This window comes from Accipiter gentilis, chromosome 1 (assembly GCF_929443795.1).
Source record: "Accipiter gentilis chromosome 1, bAccGen1.1, whole genome shotgun sequence".
Classification (NCBI taxonomy): domain Eukaryota; kingdom Metazoa; phylum Chordata; class Aves; order Accipitriformes; family Accipitridae; genus Astur; species Astur gentilis.
In genome coordinates, this window is record NC_064880.1 from 48,426,990 (window position 1) to 48,447,987 (window position 20,998).

The 20,998-nt window shown below is 42.9% G+C and overlaps 1 protein-coding gene across 1 annotated transcript in view; it reads left to right on the forward strand.

Moving 5' to 3' along the window:
- Positions 1-20,998, forward strand: part of THSD7B (thrombospondin type 1 domain containing 7B) — a 334,912-nt gene that overhangs the window by 290,454 nt on the left and 23,460 nt on the right. The window contains exons 17-21 of the mRNA XM_049809853.1: positions 5,299-5,432; positions 6,177-6,330; positions 17,402-17,543; positions 18,931-19,046; positions 19,549-19,666. Of these exons, the coding sequence (XP_049665810.1) occupies positions 5,299-5,432; positions 6,177-6,330; positions 17,402-17,543; positions 18,931-19,046; positions 19,549-19,666 (664 nt within the window). The remainder of the gene's footprint in view (positions 1-5,298; positions 5,433-6,176; positions 6,331-17,401; positions 17,544-18,930; positions 19,047-19,548; positions 19,667-20,998) is intronic.

Consider the following 20,998-nt stretch of genomic DNA (forward strand, 5'->3'; position numbering starts at 1 on the left):
GGACAATAAATCTTGATGTTCACTGAAATATGAAGTCACTATGATTTTCAGAAGTGTTGAACCTCATTCTAGTTTACTCTGCAGGTGGTCATCAGAAAAGCTACCTGAAGTGTAGGTATGAATTTCTTTTAATGAATCACATCAGTTGAGCAAGTGCACTTGTTCCTATACGTCCTTTGCAAGGTCAGTATTATTCCTGACCTACATTTAAATAAGTTACACAATATTATAAATCATACCAAAGCTCTCTGATCATTAGATATTTGGACTTTTCATTAAAATGCAAGTATCAGCTATTAAAAGAGAAAATAGATTAATGTTTGTATATCTTGTTGAAGTAACTGTCAATGTCAAGATACTTGAGCAAGGACTCAGTGTTTGCACTGGAGTGAATAGGAACGGGCTTCTTTTATTGGGGCATGCCTATAGCAGTTTGTCTCTTAAAAAGTAGCTTTTGTCCTTCTTCCCTTTTCATTTATTTAGAACGGCACCCATCAACTTGATTTTAGGATTCAGATTTTAATGCATTCCAGGTTAATTGTGGCTACGAAGAGTGATACAATGGTCCTACGAAAGTCAGTGGCAAAACTCCCATTGAGTTCAGTCTGGCATCATTTCACCCCTTGGTTCATTGCGCCCAAACCCCAGCATGTGTATAGGAATAAAAACTGAGGAAAGCAGTTAATTTCCTAAAATGCTGTAAGTATTTTGATTGTGTTTATTTCTTGAAAGGGTTAAAGGCAAGGCACTAAGGGATGGAGCCAGGCTGGTCCCCTGGGCGCTGAGCTCTGCAGCTCCGCACATGTCAGGTGTTCGCAGCTTCCAGTATCTTTCTCCCCGCTGAGCAGTGCAGAACAATGGGCCCCTGTGCCCATCGCATGGACTTCATTGAGTTTCTGTCCTTCAGGAGATGGATTGTGGTAGTACAGCTTGGTACGTGTGTTGGGTGGCTCAGTCTGAAGGTTTTTGTAAATGCATTGTCATTGTGGGTTTGCATGTTTGGGGAAGGCTGAGCATTAGGTGGATTTTCAAAGGAACTGTTGTCTTTGTGCTCGGGAGAAGTGGAGTAGCTGGACAAGAGACTTCTGTGTCTGCAGCTGAGGTAGCAGGTGGCAAATGTGATGTGGGCCAGGATACTGAGACTGTGTCTGATTTGAAGCTTTGACACGCTCTGTGTTGCAGCCAGGGATCCGTGGGAGCACATCCCAACCCCCTCAGGCTCAGGGACTTTGGGTCCTTGGGTTGGGTGAGGAGTGAGGACACCACTGTTCAGGGTCAGGACAGCGTGCTCCCATGGAGCCAGGAGGTGAGAAGTGATCCCGGGTTCCCCTGGTTGGTGGGACCCAAAGAACAGCAAGGCTTAGCCGAAATCCTTTGAAAATGCAAAATCAAGAACATCATCTGTTTGACCTCCTTAAGTACCACAGCTGTTAGCAAAAGATAGGAAGGAAAGGCTTTAAGGTTTGTTGGTTTGGTTTTTGTTAAATACAAGAAAAGAGGAATTGGAAGTGATTGAAAACAAATGATGGCAAGCCAGGAGAGAGAAACAGGAGGAAAACATTTTCCTGTTGAGGAAAGGAACACATGCCACATCACCGTGTTCTTTTAAATGCAAAGGTAGAGTCACAAATTATATTCACAGCTTCCGAAATGCATACCCACAGAGTTTCACCCATGGAAATCTTGCATCTCTTTGAGACTCCCATTTAAAAGCATAACAGAGTATAACTGATACACGTTGTAACTCGCTCTGAAGAAATCTGTCCCTCCCAATGACGCAGGGTGGTTATTTGCACCTTCCCGGCGTCTCAGAGGTTCTACTGGAGATGGCATTGCTCGGCGCCGACGCAGGGCAGAGGAGAGAGGTTGTTCACAGACGGGACGTGCAATGGTGTCAGAACAATAACTTAGGATTATTTGTAACAATTACATTTCGGGGTTTTGGTGGCAAGTGTAACCTGGGAATCCTGACCAAATTGGAAGTACCGAATGGGCCAGCAGCAAACCCCCTGGGTTTTAAGGTACGGCAGGGATCGCGCGGCCAGCGCTGTGTGCCCTCCCTCCTCTGGTGCAGAGCGGGATGTCTGTTGGAGGAGGAGAGCTGATGGGGCTTCACGTGTAATCGTACCAGCTTGACACGATTAGACAGCAGAATACAAATGCTTTGCTAATGGCTTTATTATTGCAATCCTGCCTGCTCTTGAAAGAGCGCATTTGAAGTATCACTTCACATCACATGTATTTGTGTCACTGCATATGGGATCTCTGTTTTGTCCTCACACGTTTCATCGGATAGATTTTAGTTCACGTGGCATCCCATCCCTGCCCAAACCCTGCCGGTTTTCTTACACAGAAATCACACCAGGTAAATGCCGCAGGAGGTTTTGACCACGGAAATGCAGTTGTGGTAAATTCCTGGTATTAGGCCTCTACTGCTGTCTGCAGGTTGACTTTGCTCATTCGGCGAGGTCTGAGGTTAACAGATTGTAATGCAGAGCATTGAGAGGTCACTGAGACAGCGAGCAGGGATTTCCAAGCTCTTGGTCTCGTCCAGGCGAGGAGCAGAGGCCGCTCGCTGCAGGCAGGGCGAGCACTGAAGGGCTGGCAGTGCTCGTGTCGTGACCTGTGGGATTCACAGTGATATCCTCTAACGCTGAGGAAGGGTTATTAATTAGAGCAAGGAAAAGAATCTTAAATCCCTAAAGCCACTCTGCTGTGCCTGCCCCAGCTGCCCTGCCGTGCTCGTGGAGGGGAGCAGGCAGCACCTGCACCGTCACCTCCCAGCCTCTCCCAACCTCGTCCTTCTCTCCAAAAGTCTAAAGAGCAGGACCAGGCACCCACCCAGCTCTTAATAAACTTATTAATAAATTTTACCTCCCTTAACACTGCCCAGTGAGATGTCTCCTCCCCGGGCTGCAGGTTCCCTGCCTGCCAGCAGCCAGTTCTTACGAAGTTTGGCTCTTCTCTCTCCCTTGGTTTTGCCTCCCCTCTGCGACAAGGGAAACTCTGATCATGCCTAAAGCGCACATTTCCCTCTTCAACTAATCGTCTCCTGCAGACGGCAGTATGTTTTGTCAGACAACACAGGCAGAGCGTAGTTTTTCCTTCCCCCCCACGGAGCAGGGAAACTAATAAATACTCCCTGTCTCTACATCCATCTCCTGGCTGTCTTGGGGGAACGTGAAGGCTTTGCGGTGCCTAAAGAGGGATTGTTCTTCTCCCCCCGGCGTGTGCAGGGAAATGGCTGCAGGAGTCAGTAACTCTCTACAGATGACAGGCTGGCCGGGGCAGGACGGTGGCTTCGTGCCGGGCTCGGTGTGCTGCCGCATCTCGCCGTGCCTGCGGGCTCCCCGCTTGCTGATGCTGAGCACGGGTCCCGCTCAGCGGGTACTTTCTCTCTTTGCTCTTGAATACACCAGTTAGTGTTAATGAGCATGGCTGCACAGTTAATTAGTGGCATTTATGGTACTGCTCGCTCAGTCTAGGAAACTTAGCCTCTATATGCACTTTGTACAGTACATAGATACCTGTATATCATATAGTTAGGCCAAACACCACCGCCTCGGCATGCAGAAATCGTTAGCCCATAGCGAGTGATTGAGGTGCACTGCGATCTTTTGAAGAGCTTCGTGCAGGCCCAGCAGACGCTAGAAACGTCGCGCACCTCTCGCACTCCCCCAAAAAGCTGCAGGGTGACCCCGCTCCCTTGTGCAAGAAGGTAGTTGTACCAGACGTTATTGATGTGCGTATTTCATCCCTGGCATAGTAGTCCTAATAAATTTTGCACGTTCGTTCGTGTTATTTGTGCACAGACCGTGAAAAAGAATTTGTGCTTAATAATATGTGGGAAAAATGGTACTAATCATACTACTGCCTTTGCCCTCTTCGTTCCCCTCCCTTTCCCTTTCTTCTGCATGAAATGTGATGTTCTTACTAGTTCATGCCGTCCTTGCCCCCACCAGTCCCGACTTCTGTTTCCCTCTTTCCTTTCTTTTCTTCTTCACGTATTTTGTATTTTTCAGCTTCTCTTACTCTTTCCTCTCTGCTAAACCTATGCACAATATATAGGCAGACCCACAGTTAAAATTAGTTTCTGACATTTTCTGTTCCTGAGGGGTTTTCTTTAGCAAGTTACCTTCTTTTTGTTTGATATGAATGTAATTATCTGATGGGGCATCAGTTTTGTTTTCAGACTGGTATCTCGATCTCCTCATCCCCCCTACCTCCAAAATGTTGCACATAAGGTTTCTTTATTTTTGTGGCCACAACATGCATAGTTGTAATCTGCTATTTTAAAATTAAGCTATCAATTATTAAACCTGTGGCTGAATGGTGGGGGGGTTTTTTTTGGGGGGGGCACGTGTAGTTGGGAGGAAGGCCATTGATGTACAGTTATTTTAATGGTAAAAACTGAATGGCTCCACAGCAGCAAGGCCAAGGAGATTTTGGTGTGCAGAAAAAGAAATTTTAGGTGCACCGTATTTTTCCAGGGCAGAGCATTGTGCTTCTTACAAAGCAGCAGAGAACACTGTATCTTCAAACCAGCTTCTGCAGACAAACTGGATTTAAAATAAATAACTTTTATTCATTGCTGTAATAGAACTGTTGATGCATTCATTTGTTTAAACCTAAATGTACTATATTTCAGTGTGCTGCCTCTAACAACCTGAATATCTGGCACCTTTTAAAAATGTTCATCAAGCTTTTGGCTGTATTTTTCTCTCTACGTAGATACCACAGTTCAGTTGAATACATGGTCGTGTTTGATTAGGAGATGTGTTAGAGATAAGTCACTTGTTGGGAAAAAAGCATTTACAGTTTTTTTGTATAAAACTGAAATTTGTAGGACGCATGAAATTTCATTCTTTTATGGTAAATTACTCACAAGGATATGTTAGAACCAGATGTAAATGAGTGCTGATTTTAAGTTTGTACCTTCCGAAACACAAAAGGATGCAGTACCTACAGTCCTGGTGAATGACATGTGATAGATTATAGCGAGAGCAGTCAGAGCAAATGAAATTGTAATGGAGTTCCTCTTCTGGCTGCAGGAAGTAGCTGTTATTTATCCTGTTTTGTAAGATGCTGCATGCATACTACTGTTTATTATATACTTAAAAATCCCTTGGCAAGTCAATAATGAATAAATGAACTTAAAGCTATTACAACACCTTAGCAAAAAGAGTGTAAGCCAGAATATTTTTCAGCGTACTCTTTCTTGGGTTTGGCTGAGGCGTTTCTGCAGAGATGCCAACCTGGATAGTTCAAATGAACAGTTTTGATTCTTTCTCCTGGCAGGTGTACGAGGCAGTCCCATGCGACAGCGAGTGCAATCAGTATTCTTGGGTAGTAGAACCGTGGTCTCCGTGCAAAATCAACAGCGAACAAAATTCCCTCCACTGTGGAGAAGGAATACAAACGAGGAAAGTCAGGTGTGTGAAGACAAAAGCACAGGTACTCCAGATTAAAAAGACCTGATACATACTTGCATAAAGCTGCAATATCTGGCCATCTGACAGTGAGTACATTGCTGAGTCCAGTGTATTTCAAATTAAAAGAAACATGCATTTATGTGCAATGTTTTACAGGAAAAGCATCTCAGAGGTGCAGCCTTGTGTTACGATCAAGACATCTTTCAGGAAGAAGGCATGATGTTTAAATTAGAATTCTTCAACCTAAATGCCATATATGCATAAAGCCCCCTGAGGTGCAAACCTCCATATTCTGATTTGCTAACATTTTCCCCAAGTAATGGCACTGCACACGCCGGAGTGGCGTTCATTATTAGTGAATATTCATTCCCCAGGCACGGGGAAATGCTGAGTTATTTCCAAATGTTCGGATGTTACTAGCAGAAGCACAAAGGTTTGTTCTTGCTGGTTGTCATTTTCTGTTCGCTCATCTGTCAGCCGATCAAAGTTAAAATCCCTCTGTATGAAGTTTGAAATGTTTATTGAAAGTAGTTACTGAAATCTGAGAATAACAAAAACGTGTCATGCATGTAGCTGGTTTTGATTTGCATTAAAATGATTAATTCTGCTTTTTGACCGGCCGTGCTGTGTATAGCTATTGTGTTACATATAGTGTCCTATATGGGGTCAAGCAGACCTGTCGATATCCATCACTTCTGTAGTACGCTGGTGATCCTCTAATGAAAATGTCTGTTTTCCGTGTAGGTGTGTGAGTACTGCTGAGGACCACGGAGGGGAGACTGTTCCCAATGCACTGTGTAATCAGGCTGAAATCCCAGATCTAACACAGAAGTGTAGCTTGTACTGTCCCAGTGAGTGCGCGGTGTCTGACTGGGGACAGTGGAGCAAGTGTCCGCAGGTAGGCTCTCCTGCTTGTGTCTCTGTGGCAATGTTCCTCACATGTCGGTCTTCTCGGTCCTTCAACTATTTCATGAGATAGTTAGTTTCTAACAAAGTAAAGTATTTTCTGAGGGAGGTCAGGTTTAATGGATCCTGCCAGCATGGCTGAATCTGGAGATTCTTGTATTTCTATAGAGGCTGAGCTATAGAAAGTTAGTTAGTAAAACACAGAGTTATTACTGTGACAGTTGATTCAACACATCCTTCTGCTTGGTCTATGGGAGAGGACCCACACAAGCAGAGTGGGTGAAGGGACCGGTATTCTAGCTGCAGTAAGGGCTGTCTGTGTTAGGAAATATTTGCAAGGGAGAGCTCTGTGAGTGAGACACGACTGCCATAAACCTGCCGGTAAACTGTGGTGGTGACGCTCCGCCGGACAGGTCTTAGGCCTGAGGGAATGACAGCTCTCCCTTCCCAACAGACACTATTTCTGTCCAGCGTCTCCTCCTCCTCAAAACCTTGAGGGAAGATTTGAGGCAACAGCAACAGAGGGGCATGGCAGCAAGATGCCTGAACAATTTGTCATGTCATGAAATACTCAAAACTTCGTGAATTATGCAGGGATTCAAGCCACTGCCAAGTGCTCTGTGTTTTCCTAAGTGTGCAAGATGGAAAGAAGCTGCAAATTCTGTCTTGTGAAAACTCTCTGGCCTCAAAGCGTGTCATTTCAAACCTATTGTTTCTCTCTGATTGGTGTTGAAATAGGTGCCAGGTTTAATCTCAGGGGTTTTTTAATAGACTTGCTTGATGTATTTAAGCGACAAACATATATTCATTGCCCCAGTGTTAACAGGGCCATTATCAAAAGTCTCAGTGGTTATTGGACAGGTATTTATACTACTGCTGACACAGGTAATTTCCTTCCGTAATATTTTGTGTAGCGTATCAATATACTCAGTAAGAACATGTCAAATAAAATCTTGTGTTTCATTTCCTGCATTTGCCTCCTCCTGAGCAGCATAGCTTTGATGAAGTATAATGCTCTTGCAACCGATACAGACGCTTGGATACCTTTCAAAGTCCCGCTGTGGTTGGGCTGTTTCTTTGCCATTGACTTTTTTTTCAGAGATAGATTTTCCTCCTTTTAGCATGCGCTAAACTTAACGCAGAGATCCTCAAGGCCGTTGGGTATTTTTCAGGTGCCTTGGTGGCAGTCAGTTGGTTACGAAGGACTGCTTGAAGCTTTAAGCACCCTAGTATCCTTAAGATGCCCTGAAGGCTCCTCTTTGGCAATGGTGAAGCCCCTGTAGCCCACAGAAGCAGGAATGGAATGCCCAGAGCTCGTGGGCTGCACTCCATCAGGCAGCGTAGCTCTTGGCAGTCACAGGGCCGAGTGCCACAGTCCCTGTGTCTGCTTGTACATCCTTTTGCCATGGTAGATGTTAATTCACAAATGTGAGGGCATCTGTATGCCAATGCAATTAACTGAACAATATGTTTTCACAAGCTGTTCTGCAATGCTTTGTTGTGAAACTGAGATGACTGTGTGCTGATGGAGCATGTGTTTAAATAGTTCTGTCCAGATACAAGGCAATAAACAGCTTGAAGTTTTATGGACAGATAAAACCCTCCTTTTGATGAGTTTACAGCAGTGCTGTCTCCCTTTTATAGCTACTCCGGTGTGCTGGTTTTGGCTGGGGTAGAGTTAATTTTCTTCACAGTAGCTAGTATGGGGCTCTGTTTTGGATTTGTGATGAAAACTGTTGATAATTCAGGGATGTTTTCATTACTGCTGAGCAGTGCTTACACAGAGTCAAGGCCTTTTCTGCTTCTCCCCCCACCCCACCAGCGAGGAGGCTGGGGGGGGAACAAGAATTTGGGAGGGGACACAGCCAGGACGGCTGACCCCAACTGACCCAAGGGATATCCCTGACCATAGGACATCATGCTCAGCACATAAAGCTGGGGGAAGAAGGAGGAAGGGGAGATGTTTGGAGTGATAGTGTTTGTCTTCCCAAGTCACCTTTTCATGTGCTGGAGCCCTGCTGTCCTGGAGATGGCTGAACACCTGCCTGCCCATGGGAAGTGCTGAATGAATTCCTTGTTTCACTTGGCTTGCATGGACGGGTTTTGCTTTCCCTATTAAACTGTCTTTATCTCAGCCCATGAGTTTTCTCACTTTCACCCTTCCGATTCCCTCCCCGATCCCATGGGGAGGGGAGGGAGTGAGCGGCTGGGTGGTGGTTAGTTGCCGGCTGGGGTTAAACCACGACATTTGGCTATTTGTGTTTAGTTTTGAGAGAGGACCACACAGCACAGTACCTCCCAGGCTGCACATGCTTAACATCTCCGAGCCAAGCACTGGGCTTGCTGCAAGTGCAGAATGGCTGTACCATGACGGTGGTGTAGCTTCAGTATATGTGGGGGTACTGGTGTGATGGGGCAGGGATTGAGGGAAAAGCGGTGGCCAGGAGCGAGTCATTGCCAGCACCAGGGTAATTAATGCAACCCTCCATCTCCTGAGTCGCCACTAGGAAAAAGTGGTCACTGAGAATGGCCACAAGCTGGTGGACATTTTCAATGAAGTTACAAAGGCAATGAAGCCTACGGAGGATCCTGTTTTGTCTGTAAGGGAAGAGCTACGTATGGTCAGTTGAATAGCTCCGCTGGTTGCAAGTGAGAGCTTGGGTCTGGACCTCACATGGAGACCCTACATATAGACACCGAAATATAGGAGTCTGCATCTCATGTTAAGTCTTTTGCTCAGACCTGTTATGCCTCCAGCCTTGCATTTAATGTCTTCCCATGGAGCCCAAAAACACATCGGTAAGTTTGCGTGCATAGAACCTCTTGCTCGTTAGAGCTGTTTACTTAGTTGTGTTTGAGGGAATTTTGCTCAATAGCTGCTATACTCATGCATGATTTCTGATTCATGCCAAACTGGAAATAAATGCCTGTCTTCTGAGGATGTATAAAATGCTTTTTGAATATTCACCAAAAACCCGTTTTCTAAGTATGGCTCCTTTCTCTTCCCTAAGTAATCAGAAAAATTTGAAGGATCACATCATATTGCAATGAAAAAGCAAAAGCATACATCCTGGCTGCTCTTTTTCAAGCCCATTTACATTTCATATCAAAATAGTTGGCACTTTTAATTGTAGCACGCTTGCGAGGCAGCTGCCAAAGAGGATTCCAGGAAATCTTCCTGTATCTCTGGTCATGTTTGGCTTGCTGGAGATAAAGAGGATTTATGAAACTTGACAAATTCTAGTTTGTAAGAAATGAACAATCACAATGTCAGCCTCATCTTTGCCTGAGTAGCTCTTCTATTTGAGATATTTACCTAAGCTTTTGGTCAGGTGAGAATTCTTTTCCTGTTGCTTTGGTGTTCTGCTCATATTTTATAGTGTTGTTAATAAATTCATCCTGATAGCAGAATAACTAACTCTTATCAGCTGAATATAAAAAGGCCTTTTAGATTATCCAGTGTACCTTTTGTCAATATGTCATTGTACTCTGGATACTTTCTAGGGTATTACTCGGTTTTATCTTGTAGCAGTACTCTCCCTATGTGAATTTTGCACTTTCAGGATGGTAAATGATCTTGAATCATGTTGAAATCAATGAGTCATAAAGGTGGCGACTGCTTTGTCAATAGGAAGTATTTTCTTCAATACTTCTTTCTTCTAAAACATTGTATTTGTTCTACTTTTTTGGCTGCATTTCCCTTTTGCTTTTAAATATTTGTGTTTCTAGGGTGGTCTTTTGTAATTTCAGATGATCCCACAATTCTTTTATGTGTATTTTCCAACTGAATCGCAATTCTTGCATCTTGATTATAGTGCTATTTAACCCTGCTACACAAAGCTAAATTTTAATATTTCCTCTAATGACACTTTGCCGTGACCTAGAAATGCAGCTGCTGAGGTTACTTTTGAGGTTTTGTCTCTTTACTGGATTCGAGAAACTCATAATTACTGATTTAAAGCTTCCCTGTTTTTCTCAGATTCTCTATTGTGAGACGTAAATTCAAAATGGTTTTCCCTCTGATTGAAGACTGTTTTTTGGCTCATAAAGTTTTCTTCTTTGTCGCTAAGTAACATCCACGTAACTTGAATATCAAGGCTTTAAAGCCATTTAAAATAACAGTTTGAAGCTTGCTGGTTAGAAAAAAAAAATCATAAGCAAATTAGATTGACTTGCGTTTTGCTTCAGAGATTTCGTATTCGTTCCAGTTACAATAGCGTGTTCAGTCAGACATCATCACTTGATTGCTCAAAGACCCAGCTAAACAATCTGGAAACCAAAATCCTATCATCTCTGTTACATATTCAGTGATCGAATAACATGCACTTCCTGCAGTGTCTCGACTTTGTATTCATCTGACTTGGAAATGTAATTAATTGACTTCAATTGAATTCATCAAAGCATTCTTAAAAAGAGTTAATATGCGAGTTGTGCTACAAGTCCCTGAAATAATTACCTCAAATTTATTTTGTTACCTCTCTTGTCGTGTGGGTAGCTGTCACAGCCCCCGTAGCCGATCGGAGTGGCCTCCTTGTTTGCCTCAGCTGTTGGCATTTCTAGCAGCTAATTCCAAGAGGTCTGAAATTAGTTCATTTAGGAGGTTACATGTCTAGTGAGTGAGAACAGCTGTCTCTGTTTCAGCGAGCATTTTCCTCATGGATCAATAGCGATGTATAATGCTCAGGACTTGGACAATTGAGTTATTACTCTCTTGAATCTGCGGGGGGAGTGTAATGTTGTAACAACTGATCATATTAGAAGTGGCACCAGGCAGTACAGCCAACTCTCAGGTTTTGCAGTGACTTGCATCGTAGGTGCGAGTCGGAGTCATTGCAGTTTAGAAATGCCAACTGGAAGAGAAGCTGGGGACTCTTGTAGACGCTGGGGCTCACCGCATGCATCACCAAAGTCTTCAGCGCAACTAGTACCTTTATACGTAGGTTTGGCAGAGGACCTGCAGTGTGGAGGCTGGATTGAAGAATGAAGTTTGCACAAAGTTGTATTTCTTGCCCAAGAGATAATTTACTCAGGTCAAGCATGAGAATTATGCTGGCCCAAGGCTTTTTGGAAGAACATGCACTTCTCCTTATGCGTAGCTGTGACTTGATTTTTTGTATAGCTTTATCGAAAAGTTGGTAACTGCTGTATTTTTTTAGATTTGGTTTTTTATTTTTACTCATCTTTATTAACAATAGTTTTTCAAAAAGTAATGGTTATATATGGAGGCAGGTAAGGTTTCAGAACTTAGATGCATCTCAAAAAGAAAATTTATGCAAATACATTTTCATTTCAAAAGACTGCTCATGTTATTGTAAATGGCTTGTTAAATTGTTACAAAACATCCACATCGGCATGAACAATATAACGGTTCATTGCACTGCTAAAAATAGTCAAATCCTGTTGCTGGCAATGCATTTACCTTAGTTTGAGGTTGTATGTTTCCTTATGAATAGCCAGTTAAATATAATGTGGCTGGCTATTTATAGTGCAGTATGCATTATACAAGCAGTTTGATAAATTAAACAGCTTAAAGGGGCTCTCTAATGGGTTACAACCTTTGTGCTGTACAATTATGATGCATATGAGAGCCTAGATCAATGGACAGCTTTTAAAATCCATCACAAAGAAGGTCTAGTAGTGTATATTAATGTGTGATATGTTAACAGCTCTTACTCTGGAACTTAGCATTCATAACCTTGCAGTTTTATTTTATTTAATGTCCTTCTCTTCCAGAACAAACTTTCTGTGCTTTGTCTGTTCTGTTATTGTCTGGAGCAAAGGCTGGGTACATCTTTTGTGTATGTTTGTGTCCCTCGCTTTTTATGTTAGCTGAAAATAGTGACAAGTGCTCATGGTGGAAAAATATGATTGGCTAAAAGAAATACTAAAAAATGCAGTATTAATAGTGCCAAGAATTCCTCCATAGAATCAAGATGATTGCTTTTATAATTTCTAAATGGTCCTTTGGGAAGAACTCTGATTCATTCCTACCTTAACATTTTATGTACATTTATATTCGTTGCTTCAGAATATTTTGTTTCTGTAGTGGTTTATATAATCTGGCCTATAGATCCCTGGCTCTAGCTCAACTTTTTTCACACTTCATAGAAAAGAATAATGGAAATGGTGAGATTTAATACAATGAAGTAGGCTGGGACAATATAGTTATACACGTAAAGAAACTTACTGTGTCTGTGTATGACGTCCTACTGCTGTAGGCTGTTAATGTACGATCTCAGTTAGGTCCCTGTTATTATTTCCATCCAGAAATTATTTCCATTCCTACCACTGATTCCAAAGGAAGCACATGCCTGAATTACACACCCCATTGCTTACAGTCATCCAGAAGGAATCTGGACTAAATGCAACAACAACATAGTCTGTGAAACTTAACTGCCAAACTGAGTTGGCACCTAACCTTGAAGGTACATAGAGTTCTCCAGGCCTCTGACCTTCTACCTTCGTGCATCACAGCTACCTCTATTTCTTAGGACTTGTTTCCTCTCTTATATTTGTGGCCAGCTGGCGCCCATATCCATTGTCCTTCTTTGGTCTATAAATCTTTAATCTCTTTCTAGTCTGGGTGGCGTCGGAAGTGGTTTTCAGTTGTCCAGAACAGAGGCAGAAATTGGACAAAGGTTTTCCACTTGCTCAGCAGGCACTAAAGTTTGGCGGTCCCCAGGCTGCAGCAAGAATTACTTGTCGTTCCTGCTACCACCAACCCTCTAGCAGAGCAGGGCCTCAGTTTCCTGGAAAGATAGGTGAAGGTGCCAAGTCTCCAGAGTCGCTCTTACTGCAGTTCGCTGGAGATGTGCTTGGAACCGAGATGCAAGCGAGAGGCTGAATTCCACCCCACTTTCTTTTTCTCTTTCCGTTACATGAGGTCTGGGCAAGAGTTGCTCGATCTGGACCCTGGCATGGATCAGTGAGCTCTGTGCGTGTGGAGAGCTTCAGCACCTGCACAGGGTTCTGCATTGTGCTCAGTTCAACCGTCGCCTGGCTCTGACGCTGCCTAAATCTATCTTAATAAATCATTACAATCTTAAGTCTATCACCTTGGCTTTCAATTTCTGTGTAAGGAGATTTGTTGTTACGCCCAATTCTACCCCATTGTTCCAACTATGGAAACTAGTTACAGATTTATAACCACAGGCGTAAAAATAAGTAGCATGACCATAAGGAGACGATCTCAAAAATACAAGTGAAAGTTAAACTCCCACTACTGAACGCTTCCGTTGTATGTACCTGCCTTTCTCTTAATGGTGGTGTTGGCTGCACCTTTTCCTCTTTCCTTGTGCTTCCGCTGTAGAAGAAATGTTGGCTAATGCTGAGCACAAACCAGTTGTGATTACCTTACAGGAGGTAATGGCTGACTTAATGTAAAAATAATTTTAAAAAAAAGCTCAATCTATGATCAGTGAAAGTAGTAGTTATTAATAGAACAGTTGGAAGTAAAATAATGTCTTTGAAAGTACAGCGTCCACTCAGTGGGAAGAGAGGAGTTGTAAGTGAAGATACTCAGTAAAGGGTTGCTGAATCATGATGGTGTTTGTTTATTTAAAACCCCCAAAACTGTAGATACATACATGCTTGCGATAAGAAACTTGGATTCCTAGTGGGGTAGAGCAGATACAGTCTTGATCCGTGTATCTGAACATCACCTTCACTATTTCATATAGAAGAGCATTTGAACAGTCAAGTTGTTCTTGTAATTTTCTTCATTTGTGAGAATATTCAAAATCAACCCCTTCTGTAATCTTGCCCACATCTTTATTAACTGTGATAATTTCTTTCTTTAATTACTCAAGTAATACTTCTTTCTTTTGCTGCTTTTTCTGTAATATTACTGATTGCTCTTTCTGTCCTACCTCCTAAAATTGTTTTTGCCATTAATGGTGATAGGTTTCTCTCAGTATTTTTTAAGATCCAAATTCAGGACCAGATAGCATGTATCTGGTGGATTGAAAGTGATGGCAGTGGTGACAATGGTGACATAATATCGTCCTCATGCTTTGCAGCCTTCGCACTTCTCTTTGTTATTGCTTGTTAATACCCTCAGCATCTCCCCACTGGAAACAATCCCTCTTCTTGAACTTTAACCGTTCACATCCCTGATGACTTTGAGTCTGCCAAGCCATTCCTCAACCTTTGCCACATCGTAAATATTTAATTTTTCCAGCCTGGGATTTTGGAGGGGTCCTGCAGGAGTTGTGCACCCAAGCCCATTTTGATTCCAGGGTAGCTGGATACTCAGTTCCCTCTTGCTCCTTTGAAAATCCCAGCTTTCATCTTTTTCTTTACAAGTCATTCCCTCCTGCTGCTTAGTCAGTTCCATATATATTTGGCTCAATTTTTTACATAGTTAACTTGAAAGAGTAAGGCCAGAAAATCAATTATAAAACTAAATTGACTTCTCAATTGACGTAAAGAGAAATTCAACAAATAATATTACAGGATATTAGTTACAGTTTGCCGACTTTGAATTTTTGCATGTTTCCCATGTACTCAGCTTGATTAAATGAACACTTTTCCTACAGAGATTCTTTATTATTCAAAACTGGTAAAAGTGGGTAGCTTATCGCATCCGCTCTGGCTTCTGAACAACATGGCTCATCAGCGCAGTGAGAACGCCGGCTTCAGAGCTGCAGTAAACCAGTCATTTATTTGGATCCTGGCAAACACCAGATAGATTTTGACCTGTTAGACTGGTCTGCTACCCACTAGGAGGACATCTGAGAGGGAAAATGGTCCTGCTAGCCAGGAAATGCGGGTGGCGGTATGACAGCATGTGCAGCATTGAGCTGCATCAGTGCCCTGTAATTGAGCACAATGGGGAGCATGCTAGATGGGGGAAAAAAACGCTATTTTATTAAAAGAAGATACTTATCTACAAATGATGCATATTTTCTGTCTGCAGGTTCTTATTTCGAAGGGAGCAAAAGCAGGTATTTCCCAGATGGCACAGACTTAACTTCTGTCACAGCTTTCATGGATTTTTTTTCCCTTTGGTGACATAATGCAGAGAAACATTAATTAGAAGCAGCTACTGAGATACCTTCTTTGATTTTTTTTAATTTGCTTTGTTTTATTGGCAAATAAGTTATTAGTGTTAGTTGTGAGGATGAACAATCAGATTATTTGTGGAAAAGGCAGTAAACTATTGGTAAACGCTTAGCATAGGTTTAATTTTCAGATAATGAAGAACAATTGGGCATTTTAGATGACCACTGGTGTTCAAATAAGATTACCATTCAAAATAATTTGACAAGGTGTGTGTCAGCAATAAGAACATAATAGAATTTCCTTCACATAGCGTAAGCCTAAGGAAAATAGGCCCTGACGGTGTATTTTAAGACTAGACCAGCCTTTTTTTTCTATTTGTCCTGATATTCATTCTGTTTGTTTATGCTATCATCTGTGCAATTTATCCAGTTTACAGTAGTCTGAGGTCTAGATTTATGCTGCAATGCCATTACATTTCTCTTTAATATTCACAATACAGGAATTATCCATAATTTCACCCGTGCAAGGTTCAGTGTTTGCAGGCAGTTCATTGCATGATAATAAGCTTGTGGTTTTAAACTGCTGGTTATTTTTTGTAATTAAAGTACTCTATAGAAAAATCATCTTTTAAATTCCCAAGCATTTATGAAAAGGTATTTCTACATGCGTTGTTTTTTCGGTTTTCTTTGCTGTTCGTGAGCAAGCTTTAGTCCTAATGAGAAACTGTTAGGAGTTAATAGGTCATCTTGTTCAGTAAAGGGCTGTGAATACCTTTAATAGGGATTTATTTCCATTAGGTTTGCTGCGACCACTTCTACACACCCATTGCCGTTGTACTGGGCTGCCAGAAAACTCTGCTGAGTTTCAGCAGCCTGTGCCTTTGGGGCTGCTTTTCTGTCCCAGCCTTGCAGTTGAAATGGCTATTACGTATTTCTGGCTTCAGAATAAGCTTATTTAGACTTTTTTGTGATTTCGTTTAATGAGACAAAGCAGCAATCCTTAGTGTTCTTCACCTTAGCCTTGCCCGGTGTCACAGGCGTTTAATCTTTGGTGTTGTGACTCCTTCATCCTGAAATATTTCCCCTTGGCATGAGACATGGATGTGACAGGCAGGGCTGGGGCACCAGCAGTGGCACTGCGTTCACCGAAGCCCAGCCAGTGCTTGTGCTATAGCCCCAAATTAAGTACACCAAGGGAACAACGTAGAAATGCATAGGCAGAGCTGGGCGATGCCTCCGTGTGACATCCAAAAGAAGAGCTCTTGCATCGCAGAGGAGGGGTAAGCAGGAGGCTGCAGGAGGGGATTTGGGGTATTGAGGAGATGCTTTCCTCTACATAAAGGGGATGTTTCTTGCAAGGCTGAAAGTATTTGGTCACTATTGCTGTCTGCAGCAAAATGGAAAGGAAAACAGCCCCATGCCACAGTACTGAGTGAGGATGGGGAGCTGCTAAAAACAAACAATTTTCATGCCTGTGATGTACAAACACAAATGAAAACTGGCCTCAATTGGTTTTTATTCACGTGAAAATGTAAACAAGTGAATCCTGGTTTATAGGCAGTCATCCATCAATATTTGTATCACATACTTTGAAAAGTCACCCCATCTTTTTGTCGGCATCATAACTGGTATGTAATTACAAATATCCTTCCTAGAAATGAAATCTTTGCTGTAACGTCAGTTATTACTTAAAAACACATTAATTGTGCCAGAAATCCTGTCCCATTATTCAGTACTATGGCATTTCACTAGAAGTCTTGGAAAGAGGTGGAAAGTAGACCACAGCAAAACAGCACGGTCTTTATCCAGTTGGAAGTAAATAGTATAGGATTGTCTAAAATAGCTGAATCGGGGTGAACAAAAGATGACTTTTATTAATATTGGATTCTTACCTTTGAATCACATTTCTTTTCCTTCATATGCCTTTAAGTATCTTTAGAACAGAAGCATGATTATATCGTAGCTCGGTATGGCCGTGGATGTGCATGTAACAACCCCAGGCGGTTGGTGTCCGTATGATTTACTAGGGTCTCTTGTACTGTCCATCGCTTTTGTATATAGGTGTGTGATCCGAATATTATGCAAACCCGAACTCGACAAGTGCTAAGGTCTTCTGTCAATACGAAGCCCTGCCCTGAAGATTCACAAATGAAGCCATGTATTCTTAACCAAAATTGCTTCCAGTATCAGTACAATCTAACAGGTAGGTATAACTTTCCAGTATACTCTTAGCAGGAAGTGACAGCAGTTACAAAATGTATTAAATTGATGTTCAGCTTTTCCGTATATCTTTGTATAAAAGATTCAGCTCCTTAAAGGCTTTCTCCAGTTGTCTTTTTAGTTACGTTTGCTAGTGGTGTTGGTTAAAGCCTTGACATTAAAACAGTTATGTGTAGGCATCACTGATTTCACTAAAGTTAATTACAGGCCTACTTTTTTTTTTTTTTGTCCACAGGTTAGTGAACAAATGCACAATTTTCAATTTAAGTTGTCATTGCAGGTACACTGGAAATAAGACAGGTTAAATGGGATCTCTTCTTTTTGGTGGCTTATCAACAGAGTTAATTGCAGAATTCCAGTTAAAAGAGTATCATCTGTGTGATTCAGGTGAAGCCAATAATACCAACAAAAGTCTGGTTTGAAGGCAGATATGGGTTATATGGGTGGGCATAAGATATTCAGAGCAAAATGCATTATTTAGGACCTTAGAAGCAATTAGATCTGTTGCAAACAAACTAACAAAACAAAACAAAAAAAAGGAAACATTCCTTTTGTTTTGACCAGCTCAGATAAATGAGAAAGGCAGAGAGAGGAGAGATCTAAGAGGATTTGGGGGGCTGGTGGGAAGGGAGAACAAAACAGGATAAAATATCTGAATATAAACTCAGCCAATTTGAAATAAAAGCCCTAGAAACACACAGGCAGCAGGACGATGCCTTTTTTTATCATCACATTTCTGAAATGCAGAATATTTATGTGTTCATGTTTATCAGAGGTGGAAGACACAAAGTAATAGGTTTTCTTCTCATATGCTTCTTTTTTGTTGGTGGTGTATGGAAATTTTAGTGGCTTGTCTTATGCTTTTTATTTATTTTAAATGGTGTTTTAAGGCTTATTCCAGTTTAGTTGTATTCTGACCATCATAATTTCGGACAAGTAATAAGATGAATTTTCTCCTACTAGAAATACTGTTTTTATTTCACCAGTATTAGAGCTTAGTTTTAAATAATGGAAACCAGAGCTACCCTTCAGAAACTTCGCCAGCTATTTTATCACGGTGAAATTTTACTTCAAACAATACCGTCTTGTAAACATGCCAACTGGGTTGAACTGATACACTTTATCAGCGTTTAACAGTTTTCTGTGCACTCTGACGCACCGGCTTCGCTAAGGGGATACCAGCGGTTTCTCCTCCGAGACTTGCTGGGGTTTAAGAGCAGCCTTCTTTTCTGCGGGTCGTTCTTGGGTTTGGGCTGCCCCGAGGCGGGGAAGCACGGTGCTAGGGGAAGAAGGTACCCCCCACCTTGGGTAGAAAGATGTGAAGAACGGGATGACGGCCGTGACCCGTGTCTTTTGCTTTGTGTCCGCAGGCTGGAGCGGGTGCCAGCTGGGCGCCAACGCTGCCTGCGGGCGCGGAGAGCGCCGTCGCCTCCTCAGCTGCCGGCGCAGCGACGGGGCCACCGTCAGCACGACGCTCTGCCAGCGGGTGAGGATGGCACGACACGGGGCGGGGGCGGGGAAACGACCGCCGGTTCGTTTGGTTTCCAGAAAGCCGGTGCCTTCCCATCCGCACCCAGACGCTGGCCGTCGGTGGTGGAGAAGTCACGTTCGGTGCTGGGAGAGCAGCGGTGGCGTGATTTGGGGAACAAAAGCGTCCCCGGGGTGTCAGTGGGTGGTATCAACTCAAGTGCGTGGAGCACGGCGACCGTCCTGCACCATCCCGGTGGCTCTGGCAAAGCTGGGTGACTGGGGAGATTGCGGCCTATTAGAAGTTTCTCCTTGTCCTTTCAGAGTAAGACCCAAACACCGACAGACTCCTTTCACCCATTGCACCCTTGGGAAAGCTCCCTGTAGGCAGCGATGCCGGTGTCCCACCGCGGTCGCTGCCGATTTTCGTTTCCCCGACATGGTGCCCAGCTGTGGCGGGAGGTAGCCGGGGTGGAGGGGTCCCGGGGAGGCTGACGCCTGCGTCTCCTTCTATCTCGCAGCTTCGCCTGGAGAAGCCCGTGCAGACGAGCAGTCGGTGCGTGGTGGGTTGCGCGGTGGACTGCCGGCTCTCGGCGTGGTCGGCCTGGTCGCAGTGCTCCCACACGTGTGGCGCCGGCGGTGAGTCCCCACCTGCCCCCTTGCCCCCCTCTCCCCACCTCAGCAACGCGGCGCGGAGGGGACCCCCAGCCCCGGGTGGGCTCAGGCAGACCCCGAGCGGGGGTACGGAGCGCAGGGAGCGCCCCGAGCCACGCCGAAGCCTTCGGAGGTGATTTGGGATGCTGTCGAGATCCTGAGGTGTTGGGTTTTCTGAACAAAGCAGGCTGTTTTCAAAGTACTCGACAGTGAAAAACGCAACTTAGGAAACAGGTAGACAGATGCCTGGAGGATTATTTTGGTAATTAATTCAAACTCTCAGAATTCAGTCATAGGAAACATTAACCCCTGAGAGAGGGGGAGTACGCAGAGCTAGCAAAGAGCTGGGGAGAGTTACAGGGTTCTTAAGAAATAGATAAATGACTAAATACAAATCCTCTGGTGAAGTTACTTTCAGTAACATAATTACATCCCGTTGAAGAAAAAATGCTAAGACTATTTTTCATCATTTAGTATATGCCTCTGTCTCCATCCTGCATCCACAAGTCCCTTAATACTTGTATGACTCCAGTAACTTCAGCGAGGTTTTCTATAGCCAGTAACGCTCATCAGCATACAAAAAGTGAAAGGATTAGGACCTTTTTTAACTTTATATGATATAAAAACCCCTTTGAGTATTGATATGAGGAAATGCGTTGAAGGTTTTGTTCAAAATAAGCTTGTGACATTATTTCCCAGGCTTCTGATGTGCATTACACGTACAGCTAATGGTCTTTAAGATTCAAGAGCCATAATGTATATTTCAATCAAATTCACTTAAGGTCAAAAAGAAAAAAGCTCTTAACTTCCATAAAGTGATTCCTTCAGATGGATTTCAGAGATCAAAGCATGTTACAGAAAAAGCTTAATATTTGGATTAGTGGTGTTCTTTCTTTGCTCAGCTTTTAGCCCTTTCGTGAAGTAGTGCTTTCTTAACAGAAATGAATAATTCATGGACAGTGTTTTAACAACAACACACTAGGAATACTATTAATTCAAAATTTTATTTTTGTTCAAAATCCATTTTGGAGTGTTAATGCTCATGTTGCTGAATGGACTTAAATGGTTTTTTTGAGTGTTCAGTCATTTACTAAAATAAACAGAGCTACGTGTGCAAAAGCAGGTTGTAACTTCTTTATGGCTTTTAGCATGCTAAAGGAGCAGCTCACCCTATATAATGCCTGAAGATTTTTTCATTCTGAGCTCTTACGTTGCATAGTTTGCAAAGGGATGTACTCAAGTAAAGGTACGTCTTGTATTCTGCCCCTGATCCTGAACTTCTTATGCAAATCCTAAGGACTGGTTAAAGAGCTGATG